This window comes from Ailuropoda melanoleuca, chromosome 3 (genome assembly GCF_002007445.2).
Source record: "Ailuropoda melanoleuca isolate Jingjing chromosome 3, ASM200744v2, whole genome shotgun sequence".
Classification (NCBI taxonomy): Eukaryota; Metazoa; Chordata; class Mammalia; order Carnivora; family Ursidae; genus Ailuropoda; species Ailuropoda melanoleuca.
Window position 1 is genome coordinate 30471960 of NC_048220.1, and position 21175 is coordinate 30493134.

General features: G+C 44.3%; 1 protein-coding gene across 27 annotated transcripts in view; it reads left to right on the forward strand.

Moving 5' to 3' along the window:
- Positions 1–21175, forward strand: part of ARHGAP26 (Rho GTPase activating protein 26) — a 463548-nt gene that overhangs the window by 93134 nt on the left and 349239 nt on the right. For all 27 annotated transcript variants that reach the window (XR_004624052.1, XR_004624053.1, XR_004624054.1 and 24 more), the window contains exon 2: positions 21039–21134. Coding sequence is in view for 15 of the 27 variants with exons in the window: in XM_019795170.2 (XP_019650729.1) it covers positions 21039–21134 (96 nt within the window). In the remaining 12 variants the exon portion in view is untranslated. The remainder of the gene's footprint in view (positions 1–21038; positions 21135–21175) is intronic.

A 21175-nucleotide genomic window follows, 5' to 3' on the forward strand; every position in this document is an offset into this window, starting at 1 on the left:
CTTTTCTTTCTTTTTCTTTTTTTTTTTTTAAGATTTTATTATTTATTTATTTATTTCACAGAGAGAGAGACAGCCAGCGAGAGAGGGAACACAAGTAGGGGGAGTGGGAGAGGGAGAAGCAGGCTCCTAGCACAGAAGCCTGATGTGGGGCTCGATCCCAGAACACCGGGAGCACGCCCCGAGCCGAAGGCAGACGCTTAACGACTGCACCACCCAGGCGCCCCAGAACCTATCTTTTCTACTTGAGAGTGCATTTGTAGGAAGCTACAAGTTCCAGGAGACCTTGGTTATGGGTGTTTTGTTTGTAATATAATGGAGAACGCAAGTGGTTAGGAACTGGCCCATAGTATGTGTTTAATAAATCCTTTTGGGATGAGTGAGTGAAGCTGTGAGCAGTATGGCTGGACAGCATGTTGGGGGTAGGAGGTCATTTTTGTTAGTTTGTAGCTATAGGATCCTTCATCATCTTGGAGATCATGAGAGTAGGTAGCACCTTTGGGGGAAATCCTCTTTTTTTTTTTTTTTTTAGCTGCTTAATTAGTACCCAGAAACTGCATGTGTCAAATTGTACAATTTGATAAATTCTGACATCTGTATATACCTCTAAAGCCATCTCCACAGCATTGGGGGATTCCTTACTGCCTCTGTGTTTTCTTTCTCTGTAGCTGATAAGCCACTTTACCCTTTGGCCTGGCCTGGCATGTGGCTGGCCCGCTGTTTCACGAGGACTGTAGCAGGGTTGGTGGGTGGGGTGGTGGTGTTCAGCATTCCTTTCTAGCCATCATGTGCATTTTTACGTTCTTGCCATGGAATTTTAGATGATTATTGTGTGTGTGTGTCTTTGAGTGTCTGCCCCAGGTTGCATGTTGGGAACAAGAACTAGGTCAGTTTAGTTCAGTGATGTATTCTCATTGCTTCCCATAATCCCTGCCACCTAGGAGGCCCCCAGTGGGGAGGTGTGAAGAGGTTCATTCATTCACCCCATTGCTAGAATAGATACATGGCGCTGTTGGGCCTGAATTGGGAACACGGAGGACTGAGTTTCCAGAGACTCAAAGTTGTTCTTACCTTCATCAGAGGAGATCAAAGGGAAGAAGGCCTCTTGGAGTCTGAATTGCTTCATTACTGATGTGACTCTAAGGAAACCCTAGAAATACAGGGAATCCACCATGACACAAGCCAGACCCAAAAATGAGGTACATGGGGACATTTGCTGTCATTCCGAGACCCAACTGTTCTATGCAAGGTTAAACATTTATGTTGGAGCTCCATTAGTTTGCTTTTTACTGCAAACTGTTTCGATACTACAGGCTTCCATAGAAGGGCGCTTTAACTGTATGCTGTTACAAGGACCACCAGCTATCTTTTTTTACTCTCTCTAGCTTGTGATATAACCCACCCTCTCTGCCTCTTCCCTCCCTACCTGCGTCATAAATCACAGTGAAATTTTCAGAGTCAGCTCTGAGGACCTCAGAGGAAAGTCTCTCTTAGGCGCTAAAAGAAGCAGCACAAAAATAATAATTAAAAATGACACAACCAGGTAGTGGTCTTTGGTCTGCATTTGGCAAGAGTCAACATTTTAGAGCAGTAAATACTTTCCCTGGTAGAGAAGAACCAGCAGAACAGGCTTTTAAAACCCCCACTACAGGAAGTAAGAGGAAGGTGGGAAACAAGAGAGAACATATTTTAGTAGGTTGATTTTCTCCTAAATGTTAACAGGAGAGGTGGACGCAAGATTCATTTACAGTTACTGTTTCTTTCAGATGCTAGGTGGCAGCTGGTTGGTTTGTGATGAAATGCAGTTGTTCCAGAGGTACCACTTCAAAGGACTGTGGCAGCTTTACTTTTAAGTTGTATTTTGTGCATGTCTCATCCCAGGTGCTTTGCTCCTAGATATTCATCCATCCCTCCATCTGTCCATCACTATTGGCTACCTGTTACATACCAGGCAGTTTCCATACATATTTCTGGCCACTCATCCATCCATGTATCCACCTATCCTATTATTGACAGATTGTTATGTACCACACACCTTGCCTTCCTACCTGCCTACCTAGCCACCCATCCTCCCTCCCTTCTTCCATCCACCCACCCACACACCCACCCATCTTCAAGCTATTCATTCTCCAGCCACTCAGCATTATTGATTGCCTGTTACGTGGCAGCCACTGTTCTAGGTCGTAGGAACCCAGAGTAGGAAATAACATAATAGAGGAGACAGCCTTAGAAATAAGATTGTTCTATTGTTTTTCAGCTCTAATGTGAGGTTGTTAATGACTGACACCCCCTCAGCACCATTTGTAATGCAGTGAAGACAGAGGCTTTGTCTGATTTTTGCTTACCTTTTTCTCTTCAGTAACAAGTATATCAGGCACTTGTAGGTAGTCCGTGCATCGTTTGTTTTTTTTTATGAATAACAGAATAGATGAGTGATATGTATAGTGTGGGACATGCTTTAACATGAGTATAGTCAAAGCTGTGAGGAGTCACACAGAAGACAGTTACTAACGCTGTCTGGTCCAAGCAAGGAAGAACGAGGGATGTCCGTGAATGCCGTTAACTGTACACGCATGTGCTCAGTGGCATTATTTCAACTTCTCCTCGTACTGAGCTATGGTGGTCGTTGGGCTGTGTTGGAGTACAGGACTGACCTGGTCTCTGCCCACACTAAGCATGTGTGGAGAGTGCTTAGAGGGAGAGATCCAGGTGTGTCTGCCCATGGTGGGGGCCAGCCTGGGATGGGGTGGGGGGCCTTGTGTGGGAAGCTGCACTGGGAAGGGTTCCCTCGAGGGATCTAAGTGCTGGCAGGGTCAGGCAGGGTGGAAGAAGGTCTCTGAGGGAGCTGATCTGGGAAAGAAGCTGGGGTGGCCTGAATGTGGAGAGCAGCTCTCAAACAGGCTGGGACCAGGCCATCTCCAGTATCTGAACAGCAAGTATTCCTTTTTGTGTGGTTGCAGAACCCCTTAAATTTTAGTGACAGTATGACTTAAAGACTCCGGCTTCCTAAGAGGGCTTCCTGTGGCTGCCATAACAAATGACCACAAACTTGGTGGCTTAAAACAACGCCTCTGCAGGTGCTAGGGAAGGAGCTTTCTTGGTCTCTTAGCTTTGCTGGCTCCTGGCAGTCCTTGGTGTTCCTCGGCCTGTTGCTGTATCACTCCAGTGTCTGCCTCCTCCTTCCCTGTGTGTCTCTGTCCTCTCTTCCTCCTCTTAGAAGGATACCAGTCATTGGATTTAGGCCCCATTTTAATCCAGTATGACCATATCTTAAGTAATTACATCTGCAAAGACCCTATTTCCAAATAAGCTCCCATTCTGAGGTTCTGGGTAGACAAGAATTTGGGGGACATTATTCGGCCCATTATAGGAGGGGATGCTGAAGTTGCTAGAACAGTGCTGGGAGGCTTCCTCAGGGTCTTCTCATTCCTCGAGGGTTCTGGGTTGACAGCAGGCTGCCGACTTGGTTGTGGGGAGGGTTGGCCAGCCATGGCTAGAATTCCCGTGTCTGGCAAGGGCTCGCAGGTACAGGATTCTTCCTTTCAGTGCCTAAACGGAGCTGTGAGACTGTGGGAGGTGGCCCTACTCATGCTGTCCTCAGTCGCGTCACCCTGTCCTTCCTGCAGCGAGGGGACAGATGTCAGGGTTTCTTCCTGACCGTTCCTAAAGCACCTTGAGAGAGGAGGAAGTGGCCACCAGCGTAAAATGGCCAGAATAATTAATGACCTGAGCCAACAATGGTCTAGGGTTTTTCCATGGTCCTTCTCTCCTCTGGGAACAGTTTCCTGCTGCTTTCTTGCAGGCATGTTGCCAGGGACTTTCCGGGTCTATAGGATCTCGCTTTCCTTTTCTTTCTTGTTTATCTGCTTTCTCAGGTTCAGTGTCAGTTACTTCTTCCAGTTCCCTCCTGCTTGTATAAATTACTCAACACTGTCTTCCTATAATAGTGGTTTTTTTAAACTTACTGTGATTTCCAGATTTGATTTCCAAATCTAATTTCCACATTTGGTTCCCAGAATTTCTGAGATGGTAAATTTGGAGTGATGTGATTCAGGTGAACTTCAAAAGCCAATTTGAGAAACATTTCCTCCAAAAGATTGTGTGTGTGTGTGTGTGTGTGTGTGTGTGTGTGTGTGTGTGTCCCCTTCTAGTGATACCTGGTGTATTAGAAAAGATGGCTTTTGCATTTACATGATGCTAATTAGCACAGTTTGTCATCAGATTATTTAAGATTCTAGATAGGCTGTCTAGAGGTACGAATGCAAATTCTTTGTCTATCATTTGGCTATAGGCAAAGTGATTTTTAAAATAGAACTAGCAGTACCTTGAGAACACAGGCATACTGTTGGATGAAGAAGACAGTGGGGGAATGTGTGTTTTGTGGCTTCAGGCTAAGCCTAGGAAATGTGATTGCAGGTTGTTTCATTTTGTGCCTGTAATGGAGTAAATAATGGGATGGCTGTTGGGTCTTCATTTCTGTGACCCAGCTTTCAGCTTACTCTTTGAGTAAAAAGGGGATTTCAGGGTTTGTCATTCTCCTGACTGAATTCTTAAAAAGAGTCACCTGCCTGTTTGTATTCATTTATTGATTTGGGGCATACTACATGCTAGAACTGCGATGACTGTCCTTTTCTGAACAAAACAGATATTGGGACTGCCTGCCTTGTGTTTATAATATCATCAGGTGGTACACATTAAACAGTTACCAGAATTAAAGGAAATTAGCTATCGTGTAAAGGGATGGGAAGGGAAATTCTAGGGAGCAGTGAGAGTTTACCATTGGGAGTGGGTGGAGGATGGGAGAAGGCCACTTCCCAGAGGAAGTGACCCTTCAAGTGGAATCTGAAGGGTGGAGAGGTTTGGGGGGAGAGCTCCAGTCTGATGAGAGCTCGTGGGTACAGGATTCCTTCCTGGGCAGAGGGAACACACTGTGCCAGGCTTTGGGGCTAACGTTGTTCCTGCACATTAGAGGATCTGAGTGGGCCAGTGGGGCTGGAGCACTGAGGGGAGGCGAAGCCAGCAGGGTGTGTAGATGAGACATGTTTTGTAGGCGTCAGGCAGATTTTGAAATGAAAAGGAAGAGTTAGAGTTGGGGAGGGTCTGGAAGGGGCAGTGACATAATCACATTTACTTTTTGGAAAGGCCAGCCTGGGTACCTGAGTGACAAGCAGGAGGGGGTCCAGGAGGAAGTGGGGAGGTCAGTTAGGAGTCCAGACCAGAGGCGGTGCTAGCCTGGGCCCGGTGATGCCGCAGGAGTGGAGGTCTCCCTCAAGGTAGCAGTTGAAGGAAATGAGAAAGTTTATGGAGGTGGAAAAGGAAAGCACAAACATGAACTCTTAAAGGTATTACAATATAAAGCCTTTCTTTGATGGCATCTCTATTGACTTACGGTGTTTTTATTTGCTATTAAAAAAAAACTGGGGGTGCCTGGCTGGCTCTGTCAGTGGAACGTTATGACTCTTGATCTTGGAGTTGTGAGTTTGGACCCTATATTGTGTATAGAGATTACTTAAAAAATAAAACAGTATGAATTTTACTGTTTGTTTTTATTGTGCAGTGCCAGTTTTACGTGTAAATATAAGATCAGCTGACTTGCATGTGGAATCACTGAAATTACATATATCATATAGCTCAGATGCATGTTAATTTTGTTCTTACTAGAACGTTGGAAACACTGCACAAGCTAACTCAACTGTGTGTGTCTGTGTGTGTTCATAGATCTTTTTTTTTTGAGGTGTAATTGACATACAACATCAGTTTCAGGTACACACCATAATGATTTGATATTTGTATGTTTTGTGAAATGATCACCATAGTAAGTCTAGTTAACATCTGTCACCATACATAAATTTTTTTCCTTATGATGATACTTTACAAGATCTATTCTCTTAGCAGCTTTTGAGTATGCAGTATAGTATTATTAAATGTAGTCACCATGTTGTATTTCACATCCTGTGATTTATAATGTGAAATTTGTACCTTTTGACCACCTTCACCCATTTTGCCCACTCTTACCCTTGCCTCTGGCCATCACCAGTCTCTTCTGTACTATGACCTTGTGGTGGTGGTGTTTTTGTTTTGTTTTGTTTTAGATTCCGTATGTAAGTGAGATCTTATGTTGTTTTTCTCTGATTATTTCACTTAGCATAATGCCCTGAGGGTTGATCCATGTTGTCAAAAATGGCAGGATTTCATTAATTTTTATGGCCAAATAGTATTCCACCACCGATAAACGCACCACATTTTCTGTTTTCTTTCTTCATTTATCCGTGAATAGACACTTAGGTAACCTGTTTTCCTGTCTTGGCTATTGTAAATATAGCTGCAGTGAACATGGGGATATATATATGTATGTGTGTATATATATATATATATACACATATATATATTCAAATTAGTGGGTCTGTTTTTCTTTTCTTCAGGGAGATAATCAGAGTGGACTTGCTGGATCCTCTGGTAGTTCTATTTTTACTTTCTTGAGGCACTTCCACAGTGTTTTCCATAGTGGTCGTATCTGTTTATTTTCCTGCTGACAGTACACAGGGTTCTCTCCTTTTCCACATCCTTGCCAACAATTGTTTTAATTTGCATTTTCCTGGTGATGGGTGATATTGAGCACCTTTTCATGTACCTATTGGCCTTCTGTATGTCATTGGGAAAATGTCCATTCAGATCCTCAGCCTATTTTATTTATTTGTTTATTTGTTTTGCTGTTACATGAGTCTTTGTTTATTTTGGATATTAGTCCCTTATATAGGATTTGCAAAAATTTTGTTCCATTCATTGGGTTGCCTGCTCATTTTTTTGATGGTTTCCTTTACTGTACAGAAACTTGTTAGTTTGATGTAGTCCCCCTTGATTACTTTTACTTTTGTTGCCTTTGCTTTTCATGTCAAATCCAGAAAATCATCACCAAGGCTGATGTCAAGGAGATTCCCTTGTTGGAGTTGTATGGTTTTAGGTCTTCTTTTCAAGTCTTTAATCCATTTTGAGTTGATTTTTGTGTGTAGTGTGAGATAGTGGTCCAGTTCCATTCTTTCATTCATTCTTTTGTTCATGTGGCTGTTCAGTTTTCCCAACACCTTTTTTTGAAGACTGTTTTTTTTTTCTCCATTGTATATTCTTTGTTCCTTTGTCATAAATCTACCCTTTATGTATGGGTCTATTTCTGGGCTCTCTCTTCTGTTCCATTGATCTGTGCATCTGTTTTAATGCCAGTACTGTACTATTTTCATTACTATAGCTTTGTTTTGTAGTTCAAGACTGGAGCAGGTGCCGCCAGCTTTTTTCTTCCTCAAGATTACTTTGGCTATTTGGGGTCTTTCGTAGTTCCATACAGATTTTAAGATATCTTGTTCTATTTCTGTGAAATACTTCCTAATTCAGCTGTTTTGTTTCACGTCTTCAAATTCAAACATTCTGCCAATGCTCTCTACCTTTGTTTTACTGATGAGTAAGGAAGGACCTGAAGGGGCAAGAGTCTGTGGGTTGCTTAATCTTTCCCTGTGTTGTGTCTTTATGGTCAGCATTAAGTGGTTGACTTAACCAGGGAAATAACATGAGTAAGAAAGTCTATGGCAGGTTCCCTTGGTCATTCATGTTTCTTAGAATGCCTTCTTTTTGCATTTGCTAAGTTTTGCTTTGGAAGGAAAACATGGCCTCTCCGGGCAGTCAGCATTCCTGTTTACTCAGTTACAGACATGACATGCTTACTTTGTACTTGATTTTAGTCTAGCTCAACTTCCGTATATCATGGGTCCACCAGAGTTCTGTGCTCCTTGGGCATTGCAAACACCGTATGTACTTGGGGCTGCAAGGGGCCCTGGTGGACACGCCTTTCACCCATGTTGGAGAGTTCTGCTCTGCTTATGCCACCAGGCTTCGCTTACAAAACACAAGTTCAAAGATACAATTTTAAATGTCAAGATGGTGGCAGGATAGCTTAAGCCAAGTGGCCCTTGTCAGTGTGGGTTCCAGTGTGACTACATGGGTTCCATGTCCACAGAGCAATAGTCCTGTCTGTCAGCTGCCTGGGAGCCTGTATCCTGGATTCACTTGAGTCTGTGTCAGGTTTACTTTTTGCATGCTCAGTCAGAGAAGATTAATTGGGCAGATCATTATTGGCAGCCCCGGCCCAGGCCTGCGGTCCAAGAGTGCTTGGCTTCTCAAGGCGATGCAGGCAGCTGTCACTTCTTTGGGAGGCGTGGTTTCTGGATGGGTTTCTAGGCAGGCAGCACCAGGGCCATTCATCAGCTCCTGGTGCCGTAAGCAGGGTCTTCACAAATCAGGCCCTTAACAGAGCTGCCTTCCTAGGTACTTGTGTGGGCTTCAGAATAAGAGACATGATTAAGAACATTTTTGGAAAAAGGCTAAGGGTTCAGAATTTGTGATTTTTAAATTGAATTACGGTGTTCCCTCCTCCCACCTCTACTGTCACTTAGATTTCTTCCTCTACAAGCATTAATTGCCTGCTTTGGGAACATTTGTAAGCCTATTGTCAGGAACTAGAAGTTCTGGCTTGTTCCTTGCAGCTCTACCTTTGTAATCAGGAGAGGTTCCATTATCGGTACGTGGTACTAGATGTTCTGGGGGCTTAGATGGTAGCAGTTCTCTCGCTTCGGCATGCAAAAGAATCGCCTGCGAGCCCAGATTCCTGGGCCTCAGCCCCAGCATTTTGATGGAGGTGGCTGGGATATGCTCCCAAGGCAAGTCTATCGCAGTTGATGCTCAACATATTTGGAGAGACATTAATCTGGGCTGTCAAATCCTCTGATGGTGTGGAGTGTGGGGGTTCTCTGAGAACTAGCTGAGGCACGATTTCTTATCTGACTGGGGCAGAGCTGGTAAGGAGGCAGAATGGCCTGGAACCTGGGCTTTTCTTGGGAAGTGTGTGGAGGGCACTTGGTGCCCACCTGGACCTCCCTGCCTGGTCCCAGGAGCAGCACAGCCTCCCCTAGGTGCAGCAGGGAAGTGGTGCATTGAAGGGGGGATAAAAGAAAGTGAAACTAATCTCAGAGGAGGTTATTAGGTGTGGCTCTGTTCAGAAACACTATGTGCTTTTTTTTTTTTTTTTTTCTTCAGGAAACGTTGATTTAATCCACGGGGGAAACAGGCAGTTTTTCCTTTTTAAATGGAACTTACTCTGATGCTGAGGAGCGGCTGCCCTGCTTCCTGTGGTATTAGTGGGGATGTTTGAGCTGTGCCCAAGCATTAGGTGCATTCCATTGAGATGATAATAATGGTCAGGGGTCCAGTGAGGTAAGGGGGTGTAAAGGTGGGTGGTAGGAGGCCAAGCGGCTGTCCTCTGATTTTTATACAGAAATACATCACCCTGACATTTTAGTTCTTACGTTCTTGGGTAATACTGAACACTATTAATAACTATTGCTTTTTGAGTGCTTGCTGCAGGCCGGGTGCTAAGCACTTTCCAGTATCATCTCTTTACTCACAGAATTCCCTGGAGGCACCCCCGCCCCCGCCTTTTCATACAGGTGGAAATAAGTACAGAGACCTTATAGATGGCTGAGGGAGATTTTGAGTTTACTCATTATTCTAGGCCTGCTTGGCTAATGGAAGGCCTCTCTTTACTCACAATTCCTTGTCTTGCTTTTACTATCCTCACATTCATTTTAGCTGTTGAGGAGAGCCCCTGGAGGTGGCTTTGATTTTGTGCATTATCTCCAGGTGCTGCTTATTGGGACTTTCTTGTTAACAGAAATTGTTGTTTACATTTGAAATCAATTTAGGCCCAGATTCTTTGGGCTGTGTTTTGGTTTGCTTTGTTTCTTTTCTTGCCCCCCCCCCTTTGCTACAAAAGGATCAGGGATTAAAGGGAGCTGGTGGGCCTTGGCTTCCCTTTCCCTGCTTTTCCTGTGAGATTCTTGCTTGCCTGAATGTGTTTAGAGTGACTGTGATGGCATAGACGCTGGAAGAGGCAAACCTGGGGGTGTGGAAGGGCCTGAGTTCTAGATCTTACAGATGTTGGGTTTTTTCTTCACAATTCCAGTGCATCCCGGATGACCTGTGGAGAATTTGGCTTGGAAATCCATTATCAACCTGGATGGACTCTTTTGCAGTTATCCCCCTTTTCACTTAAAAGCTTCATGGTCTCTTTGGTAAATCCCTCAAGTCTTTTCTGAGGTAGCAGTATTCATTTTCCTTTTATTATATGTGTGAAGAAAGGCAAAGAAGGAGGATAAAATGCAGTTGCTTGATAACTCCCTGGTGGAAGTGGTGGCCCTCAGAACTGCCCCTTGTTTAACCAAGTTCTGGATTCCCATGCGGGTGCCTGAGCCTTGTCTGTGCGGACCTGGCAGGGCATTTCAGTTCCAGTTTCTCATCTCCGTTTTCTGGCTCCCTGTCCCTTCTTCATTTTATTGCCCCCCCTTTCCCCCTTAAAAACCTCTTCCAAGAAAGTCTGGCTTTTGCTCTAAGTTTACGACCATAAATTTTGAGATGGTACACGTCACCCTCTTAATCTAATTGAGCCAGCACATCATTGTGAAGACATCATTTTATTTGGGGGTATTAGTTGCTATGGTTATTTGCTGAGACTAACAGAGTCTGTGTTCTCTCAATTGGAGTTTTGGAAACTGCTATCTGAGAATGACAGCAGTGTGCCTTGCTGTAGGAATAGCCAATGTATACCCTGACCATTAAAATAATTTTTAAAAAGCACAGAAAAATACTTTGGGTAGAATTTTAGAGCTAGAAGAGCCCTTAAAGATCACTGGCCATCCTTCTGGTTTTCAAAGAGTTCTCTAAGGTTAGGTATTAATTTACTTTCCCTAGGTTCACAGGCGTTGTTCCTGGGTGAGCAAGGATGAAGACTGTTTCTGATTCTTACTCTAGCTTCCATTCTGTTTTTTTGTGCAGCAGTTGAAGTCCTTTCAAGGAATCCATTCTTTGAATATATACTGAGGTCCTGTGTGCCCTAGGTGCTGTGCTTAGAAGGGGAAAAGCTCTGTGATCTTGACTTGCTGGGTCTCTGTTGGGAATCCCAGCCCTTGAGTCGGAGAGTGTGGTGCCTGGACCGGCAACATTGGTATCACCTGGAAACTTGTTTGGAATGCACACTCCCAGACCTACTGAATTAGAATCAGCGTTTTAACAAGATCACCTGGTCTTCAGGTGCATGTTAAAGTTTGAGAAGCACTGCTGTGAGATGGTAGGACATTGTAGAAGCAGAAGCTAAGTCTTGAGGCCCGAGCTAGGATCAACTGCCCTTCCCTCATACTGTTTCTCTCTTCTCTGTTGGGCTTAATAGCAGTGCAGTGGTGTTGAGCCAGAGGAAGCTCACCGATCTCTGCCTGAGTTCTAGCACTGCCCCATCTGGACCCTCTGGTCTTCTAGTTCTAGTTCTGCAGACCCTTTGCTGTGACTTCTGTGGTCTCTTCTTAACCCTCCCCGCCCCCCTTTTCTTAGGTGTGCCTATTTGAGGGGTGTAACTCAAATATCACCTTCTCAGGAAGCTAGGCACTTCAGATCTGTGCACCCTATAAAGCCCATTTGTCTTGAATGTCTTGTTAGCATTCTGATTCTTTTTTACTTGGGGCTGGCTTCCTTCCCCACTCAATGGACAAGAAGGATTTCATGATATTCTTAGCCTCAGTGCATTTAAGAGGCACCACTTAGGTTAATAAACTTTGCGAGAACATATGCACACTACTTTGAGTTACTGTTAAGATAAAAAAATAGTGTTATTTCATCCAGGGTTTTTGCGTTTCACCTGCAAGGGGTAAAAAGAAATTTTAATTCTGTAAGTACATTAGAGTTTTCTAAGCATCTGAGGAAAACCTTTAAGGACTCAAATTATTTTCAGTAGTTAGTTCATTAGAAGGAGGTTACAGGTTTACTCCACTATCCGCAAGTAGAGCATTCCTATGAAAATTTCCTAAGCTAGAATGGGATACAGTGAAGAAGCAATTACTATTAATTTACGTGGAAAAACTTTCAAGAATCCCTAGAGCCCCAAAATAACTTCTGTCAGGCTTTTCTGGTACTTTAGGACATGTCTTGCTAACGGATGCACAAAATAAATTGAGATAAAACACAGACGCTCACAGACGCAGTTCGAAGCTATGGCCGCTCCAGCTGCTCCGGTGCACGGCTCACTGCACAACAAACACCGAGCCCTCTTTTCCTTTCTCCACGTGAGAGGAAAAATCCTTTTTTGGATTTCTTTTGGTTAGTGAAAATAGGTGCTAATCGAGATACTTTGTTAAAGTGAAGTGGCTTAAGTCGAATGTCAGAAAAACAGGGGATACCTGTATTTGGTAAGTTTGATGAATTAATGAGACAAAAATTCCTTAATTCTTAAGCTAATTAAAATTCTCCTTTTGTTGATTCTCTCATTTCCAACCTGTGTTCAGCCTGTGCTTGTGGGAAGGAAAGAAAACCAGCATCTAGGGGCAGCCCTGTGCTCTGCTCTGCTCACATTTTTTCTTCCTCTTTAATTTCCACAGCAAGCCTGTGAGGTACTTGTTACCCTCATAGTGACAGAGACTCTTGGAAAGGTTGAGCCATTTTCCCAGTCCTAAAGCTGGTAATGGGCAGATCCAGGGTTTGAATCCATGTTTCGAGTCCACACACTTCATACTCTGCTGAATTGACCTTGAGTAAATGTGTGTGTGTGTGTGTGTGTGTGTGTGTGTGATGTTTACACTTGAACTGCATGGAAATACCCTTTCTTTTTGCTTTTTCACTTGTTCAGTCCCTCTTAAAATGGAGTTCTTTGTTTTAACCAAGCAAATCACCATTGTTTCGCTTGAGGGAGTTTTTCTTGTACTGACCCACTGTCTTAGAAGGTCTTGGAGCTTTATGCAAATGTAATTGTTCTCAATCCAGTCCCTCAGTTCTCTGTGTCCTTGCTCTCTGCTTTGTGTCAGGGCTGAGCGATGCACGTTTTGGCCTGGGCTCTTTCGGACTTAAGTTTTCATTATAGGTCTCATGCTGACTTAATCATTTAACATGTTGGTCCTTGATGAGCAAATGTTTTTCTGAGTACCAAATGTTTTTTTGAGTACCTACTATATGACAGTAAGCTAGCCTGGAATGTCTTCATAAAAGATTACGTTCTAGGACTTAAACTCCCCGTGTTCTTAAGAAGAACAGTGAACGTAGCACTTTGGAAATAGAGTTGTCTTCGTATATATCTTTGTATATAATTACCTGTCTGTCATGGGGGTGCTACTGAGCCCTCATAATCCAGATGTGAAGTTGGAGTTTTCAGTAGGGAGCAGACTTTCTCTGAATCCCTCATTTTCTGATTATCTCCTGGCTGACCTGTGGTCTTTGTACCCAATGTCAAGGTTGAGAGGTGTCCTTTGCCACCTAGTCATCCCACAAAGAGAAAGCCCCTTGACTGTGGCTGTATGTTTTTGGCAGTGAAGCAGGATGGGAAGTGAGAGAAGTCCCAAAATGAAGTTCTGGGCCCGCTCCTTAGTGAAAGTCCTCATCAATGTTTAAGTTGATTTTTGTCTCTCTTCTTCATAAATATATGGTTACCATTTCTTTAGGGATGAAGTCTAAATCCCTTAGCTTGATATTCCAGTCCTTCTATGATTCTAACCCCTTTTCCTAGTCTTACCTTCTTTCCATCAGGCAACTGCCTGCTGTTTGATCTTGGGTGCTCTGCTTTTGCATCTCTTTGCTTCCTGTTGCTACTTCTAGAATACCTTCCCATGCCTATTTACCCTGCCCTGCACCTCCTCTGATTTCTACAAATCTGAATTATATTGAACTACTGAACTTTAAAGGCTCTTTTCAAATGCTACTCCCTATTGTTTTTTTCTGGGAAGAGTCTGCCAATGGCCCTAACTGGAATAATATCCTGCTTGCATTTCTGTACCTTCCCCCCCTCCCCACTTTGATTGCTCTAGCATGTTTACCTTAATTTAGAAGTTTGTGTACAGTAGTTCTTCTCCCCCTTCCCCTGTCTGCAAGGGATATGTTCCAAGATCCCCAGTGGATGCCTTGAAACCACAGATAGCACTGAAACCCATATATACTAGGTTTTTTTCCCCCTGCACTTAGATTACACATACATGCCAATGATAAAGTTTTAATTTATAGATTAGGCACAGTGAGATATTAACAACAATAATTACTAATACAGTAGAACAGTTAAAACAATACACTGTAATGAAAATTATGTGAATGTGGACTGTCCCTCAAAATATCTTTGTGTACACACCCTTCTTGTGATGGTGTGAGATGATAAAATGCCTATGTGGTGAGATGACGTGAAGTGAATGACGTAGGCATTGTGACATAGCATTAGGTAACTACCGACCTTCTGACATTAAGTCAGAAGGAGAGTCATCTGCTTGTAGACCGAGAAGGGTGGCAGGTACCTGAAACCACAGGTAAGGGGGGACTTACTGTACACAGATGAGGTCCTTCTAAATTACATTCTCCTAAAAGGTATGGAATGTATATATATCGTTCTTTTATTTCTTTGAGTACATTGATAAAAGAGTTTCAAATATTTGTGTAGGTTAGGCCATAGAGTATAGTAGTTGAGAGTTTTAAAGTCAGAATTATTTAATCTCTGAATCTCTTTCTCCATCTGCAAAATGGGAATAATAATTCCTACTCGTAGGATGATTGTGAGGACAGAATGAATTAAAGTACTTAGTAGGTATGTATTACATAGTAAGTACCCCATAAATGAATGCATCATGTATTTACACTTATTTTGTCTACATCAAGGTGAGTTTGGGTCTCCCATTTTACTCCGGAAGGATGTTTCCATGTCAATAGAATTAGAAACTTTATCAGGGAAAGGGTGAAGCCCCTTTCTTCTATTGAATTTCATTTTTAAAAATTAACTCTGAAAATTTCATTAGCCTTAGTGCTCTGGTTGGAAAAAAATTCTCCAGAGTCTGTGTTGGCTATGGCCTCATTTAGGAAATAGAATTTTAGGGAAATGGCCTCAGGAAAAGTACACGGATGTATAATCAGAATGCACATGATGTAACATGTGGTGGTTGATATCGCTGGTGGGCATGTCATCCTCTGGTGACACGAGTGGTCTTCTGAGTCTGTTCCAGCCAGATCTGAAAGAATGTAAGAGACATGCTGGTGGTGACTTCATCCCTCCAGCCCTTCCCCTCTATGTCTCAGGCTTAACTGGGTAAGATGAACAAGAGTCCTCTGAATGTATTAGGGCATTTCTTCCCCCATGGAGGCCAGGGCCCCTCCCTCCATTGCTGATTGAGTGCCCACTGGACATTTCCCTTCTCTGCTGGGTATCTTCATCAGCAGGCCATGATCTGTGCCCAGCACTACCTTTGAGGCTGGCTTGTTTCTCCTTGGGCTGTTAGCACCCTTTTTCTGATACAGTCCATTGCCACCTAGTGGTCACAGGTAAGACTGCATCACAGAAACTAGATGAATGCTGGGGGGTGTATTTTGTTCTACTGTTAAGATTTTGAACACCGTCTCTTTTTGCTCCTGAAGTGCAGGGTTTCGGCCGTAGAATGAACAAAGGAACATCACTTGCTTTTCTTACAGTTAAGCAGTGGCATCCACACGTAGACTGGGAAATGCCTGTCCCCAAGCACAGTTTCTGATAGGATATATTTTCAGCTTGCCCAGGTATGGGGAAAAAGAGAAGTGTCTCTGGAACTCTGTTTTCATCTGTTTTAGCTCCAGACTTGGGGACAAGCAGGGGCTGAAAGGGCGGACATGGCTGTGGCTGACACCAGACATGTTTATAACCCATTCTCCTGGTCTCTTGGTGTAGAGAAGGTTTTACTTCATGTGCCTGCTGGCGGGTCTCTCTGCAGCTCTGTGGGAAACTTTCTCAACAGATAACATTAGGGGAGGTGGTTTTATGTTAACAGAAAGCACATTCCTATATATACAAGCTTCAGCCAGACTTATCCAAGTTTGAAGTTTCTCCTGTATATATCTAATCAGCTTTTTTTTTTTTTTTCATCTGTGAATTATATGATGGGGAATTTCACCTTTGATGAGTGCGGTGAACTAGTAGAGTGCCTAACTTCCCCTCCTGCTTTGTTCCTTCTGTGTCTCCTGCTCTCAGCCAGGTGATGTGGTGGCTTGTGAGGACCTAGTGGTGAGCATGAAGAGACACAATCCTCATCCTTAAGGAATTTACTAGCTGGGGAGGTACTAATAGAATTACCACCTGAACAATATAAAATTGCTATGGAAAAAAAAAGGAGGTGCATAGGACTAAGAGTGAAGGTAGGGTAGGGGTTGGCTGGGTTACAGAAGACAGGGCAGGCTTTTTGGAGGACTGAACTTCTGAGCTGAGGGCTGCATGTATGAGCAGGATGTTCAAGGAGCTGGCAGAACCTAGAAAGGGAGTTGGGGGCCCAGGCCCCACAAGACCTCTCAGACTTTGGGAGGGAATTTGGTCTTGGTGTTTAGAACTCTGGGAACCCATCGCAGGATTCACTATTGGAGCTTACATGAGTGGGGAGAGAACCGATTAGAAGAACAAAAGTGGGTATGGGGGACCAGAGCAGAGGCATTTGCAGTTACCCAGGCAAATGGGGGCATTTGATGTAGGGGTTCCTGATGGTGATAGGGAAGAGTGAATAGAACTGAGATGCTTAGGAGGCAAAACAGGCACACTTGGGAAGGACATCGTGTTGCCAGGGACAACACGTGGGTGTATGACTTTGACTTTTGTGGCAGGACAGATAGTGTCAAACTGCGGATGCAGGAAGAGGCCCTTGATTGGCCCTTTTTTGAGAGGGTAGCAGAGGAGAGAGAGTTTGTTTTAGAGAGTGGTGAGTTAACCTGAGAATGGGAGTTGCAACAAAGCTGCAGTTTTGGGGACTCATGTCCATCTCTCAGCCCTCACTATGGGTCCTTTTATTGGGCCATCTGAGATATGCCACCTGTAAGCCAACTTCTGTTACTCTGCCCAGTCAGATCAGTACAACATGCCTTGAGGGCCGCCTTGTCCGGGCCTGTCTCAGGTACTTACTGTGCTTTATGCCAGGGAACCACTCATGCGTGGGATCATTCCAAATACAAGGTGAACAGGCACAGAGAGTAAGTGTAATTGGCTTTCAGAGAACGGAGAGATTAGCTAGGCCTGAGGACTTCGGTGTTTGTGCTTTCAGCAGCCAACAGGTCATTCTTGTCACAAATACTTACCTTGGCAGTTGGACTTCATTAATTGTAATCAGTTTCTAAATCCAGGGAGATGTGACCAAGGAGTAAAAAATTTTATGGATAGTCAGTCATATACAGTTCCCGTAACTTCGGAGGTCAAAGAAAGGTCATAGATGCGCTGAAATAAATGTAATGGTAAGGTTACCTTGGATCCTTCATCATGGTGTGTTTGTGTGTGCACATGGATGTTAAATTTTCCCCAACGAGAAAATGGGAATGGCTTGACTTAGGGTACTGAGGTAAAACTTGTATAACTTAAGGTAGATCCTAACTTAAAAAAAAAAAAGTATCAAGCTTCTTTTACTGAAAAAAGAATTGGTACTTAAATTGTCTTAACACTCTGTGCAGAGCATAGCATCCCCAGGAAGAGAAGGGCACTTCCCTCTGTTCCCCTAGTCAGCAGATACCTTTGACAGTGGTCCCTCAAGGCCCAGACTTCTAGCTGCTTCTGTGTCCCTTAGCTGCCTGGTCTTCTCACCCAGAGCAGAGGTCACTTAATTCTATAAGGCAAATACTTGTCCTCCCCAGATGCTGCCAGTTAATGACTCCTGTCTGCTCTGGCCAGCATTCTGCCTTTCTAGCAACAGATGTTACTACACAGTAAATATCATTGACTTTTGGCACCTTGCTGTATCTTGCACTGAACCTGAAACAGTGGGGATATATGAGCAGGGTGTCACGAAGCTTGGCATGCACTCAGCACTAGTACCAGCCTCTCTGCCTTCTCCACTTCTCTTACTGGCATGTGCGTGTTAGATTCCTGTTGAGTCAGGGTGAAGGCTTTAGAAAGAAATCTCCCTGTAGCTACATGGCAGAGTTGATCACCTACATAAGATTCCACCAGTCGTTTTTGGGTTGAAGTAGACAAGAGTGTGGTTTAGGTGTTCTTTTTGGTGTCTTCTCCATTGTCCCAAGTAACAGAGAGGGTTTTATCTTAACGGAGTGAGGCATTATGGTGAGTCCACATGCTAAAAGGGTCTCGGCTCCCAGGAGCTGATAGAGTCCCAGATCCCCATGTTTGCACTGTGTGCTCTTGTGTCACTCCTCTAACTTAGCTGAGTTCTCAGCACAGGTAGTCCTGCTTAACTTCTCTGGGTTCTGTCATTACAGGGTTCACACATTAGGGAAGAATAGCCCAGGCTTGCCTAGAACTGAAGCTTACGGTGTACAGAGTGCTTGTGCAGTGTACCTCTCTGGGTCTCCTGACAATCTAATGGTTTAGATGGGCCTGACAGCTTGTGTCAGGTGAGGCGACTGAGAAGTTAGGCCTAACCTAGTGTTAGTTATACTTCTAGGAAACAGTGGAGCTGAAATTTGAGTCCAGGAGCCAGGTGAGGTTGGGGTGGGGACAAGGGGCTGGGGAAGGGGCTGATGGGCCTACAACCAGGATTCCATACAAGGCAAGTATAAAGGGGGAGGTTTCTCAAAGCAAGCTTGAGCTGCTGTTCCAAAGACTGGGGAGTGGGTGCTGAACAAGCAAAATACCCAGTGTCCCCCTACACCTTTACCAAGATTCTCTCAGGCATGAGCCATTCAAGCCCATGGGGAATTCCTTTTCAGATTCCAGTAACTGGGATTTTAGTCTGTCTATCTGTGCTCACTGGCCTACAACCCAGCATGGACTCAAACCAGTACTCACTACCTAATTCTTCTGTTGCGGGAGAGGCCTCCTTATCAGCTTTGTGGGGCCCACATGGCTTCTCAGGTTTGTGTTGTGGTGGGGTGTGCTGTGTGTCACTCGACGACAAAGTAAGGTTACTTTCTGGGCATAAGCTAACAGGCCCTGCTGCAGGTTAAATGGGTCCCCCTGTGAAAAGGCCCCACAAAGGCCCCGTTGTGCGTTCTTAGCCACTCCTTGATCCTCATTGGTAGCCGCCCCTGGCAGCACAGCTTCTCAGGTGCATGTTGGGAGGTTTCCCAAGCCTGCCTTAGGTTTCACCTTTCTTTCACTTTGTGTAGATGCTTGTCCAGCTTGAGTCTTTCTTGCTTACGGGGGAGGCATAGAGGATTGTTAGGTGGATAGAGAAGCAACTCTAGTCTTGCTCTTGGCTCAGGCCTTTCTTTGTGAGTTCTGATCAGGGGAACATTCTGACTGCAGTGAGACTGAGTACAGCCGTGCCCACATTCTATGCCTGATACTCTTTGGCCTTCTTGGGGGCTTTGTCTTCCACTCTGAAAGGTGATTCTTCCTTTATCTTATCCTGCCTGCCTGTGGCCTCCTGTCTCTCCTCCCCACAGTGTTCTGACTTTGAGATGAATCTCTTTCTGTCTTGACTTGCCAGGGAGTGATTTGTGTTCTTAGGGATATCCTCAGCTTGAGGTGGCCAGTTTTAGGAGATGCCTGATTCTTCTGCTGGCCTCTTTGGACTTTTCGCCGAGGACCATTGCATTAAAGTGACTGAACCAGGGAGAGACTGGAGACTATTGGCTGGTGGCTCCTGGGTTCTCCTCCACTTCAAGTGCCTTCCTCTTCTGGTGTAGAGCAGAGGGCCTTGCAGAAGCCATGCTGTCTTGGGATTCATGCCATCCGAGCCCATAGGAGGGGGTAGTCTCTGAGCAGGAGCCCCTGATGTACGTGGGGTAAGCCTGAGCCCCAGACCTGAGAACAGCAGGACTGCTTAGCCAGGCTCTTCCACTGGCAGCTACTGCTTGGAAAAAGCTCTGGATCGGTGAGCTTGTACACCGGCGCTTGAATTTGTATACCCCCATCCGCGCACACACATTATTCAGCATGCGCTGAGCAGGATGCGTTGCCAGGTACACAGAGAGGAAACAAACAAAACCAAAAGATGGAAAAAAACATGACCCCTCCCTTTGAGGGACAGATCTGGGAACTAAAAAAGAGAAGAGCTGAAGACCGTGGATGCTTTTGTTCCATTAGATTATGTTGGTCTGTGAAGCCAGAATCCTCCCAATCTCCCCCTCATATCTCATTAAAGCCAGTCCATGTTGCCAGTTATGCCTCCCATTTCCCTCCTCTGGGAATTTGGACATAATACGAAACCCTTCAATAAGGGAAACATCTATGAGGGTAATTTGAATGATTAGCTTAATCTGCAGGAAGGCTGCACGTGGAATTAAGTTAAGCACATTTGTACCAAGCAGCTGTGTCTGTCAGGCCACTTAAAGGTACCTGGGTGGTTTTATACCCTTAACAGAATCTGAGGGTTCAGGAGGGATCATTGGCTTTTAATACTGCCTTAAATGAAAGCTTATTTTTTAAATTTGGCAAGGGTTTCCAAGAGCTTTCTTTATAGATAACATATGTGGGATGTGTTTTTACCCCTATTCAAAACATTGCCAGGGCTTTGTTCTTGTGGCAGCGGGGAACGCGATGACCCAGGGAAATGGTTCAGATGGAAATTTTTCTTGCTGGCTGGTCACTGTCCTCATGAGGGGGAACTGAGAGGGTTGTGAGAACTCGGCCTCACGTGTACTTGAGTCAGAATAAGGAATCCAGGAGCTCCTGTGCCGTGGGAATGGGGCACTTTCATGCCCTTTCTTCCTGCTCCCTACCTAATGTGGGACCGTGTGGGGGTCGGTGGCAGGGCTGACCCACAGGGTTGTGGATGCTGATATCTGCTCTGACCCATGTTTCCTCCTGGATTCCCACCTGTGGCAAACGTACATGACAGGACTCACTGTGTGGCTTAAGGAATTAGAACTGGGACCAGAATGGTTAAAGCAAAGTAACAGAAATAGTAATTTTTCAAGCCAGTCAGTATTTCACGTTGAAACAGCTGTTCAGTGTTTGGAATTTACGCTGTGTTTGAAATAGCCTTGGGAGCAAATCTAACTGCTGCATTAGTAGAAGGACCAAAATGTACAGCAAATATGAAAATCAATTTATGTTAGTAATTCATATTTTTTACTCTTTTTCTTGCTAGATTTGTCTCTGGCGAAGAGGAAATTTGCTGATTCCTTAAATGAATTTAAATTTCAGTGCATAGGAGATGCAGAAACAGATGATGAAATGTGTATAGGTAAGTCATAACCGTGTATATGATAAGATGAGTCACTGCTT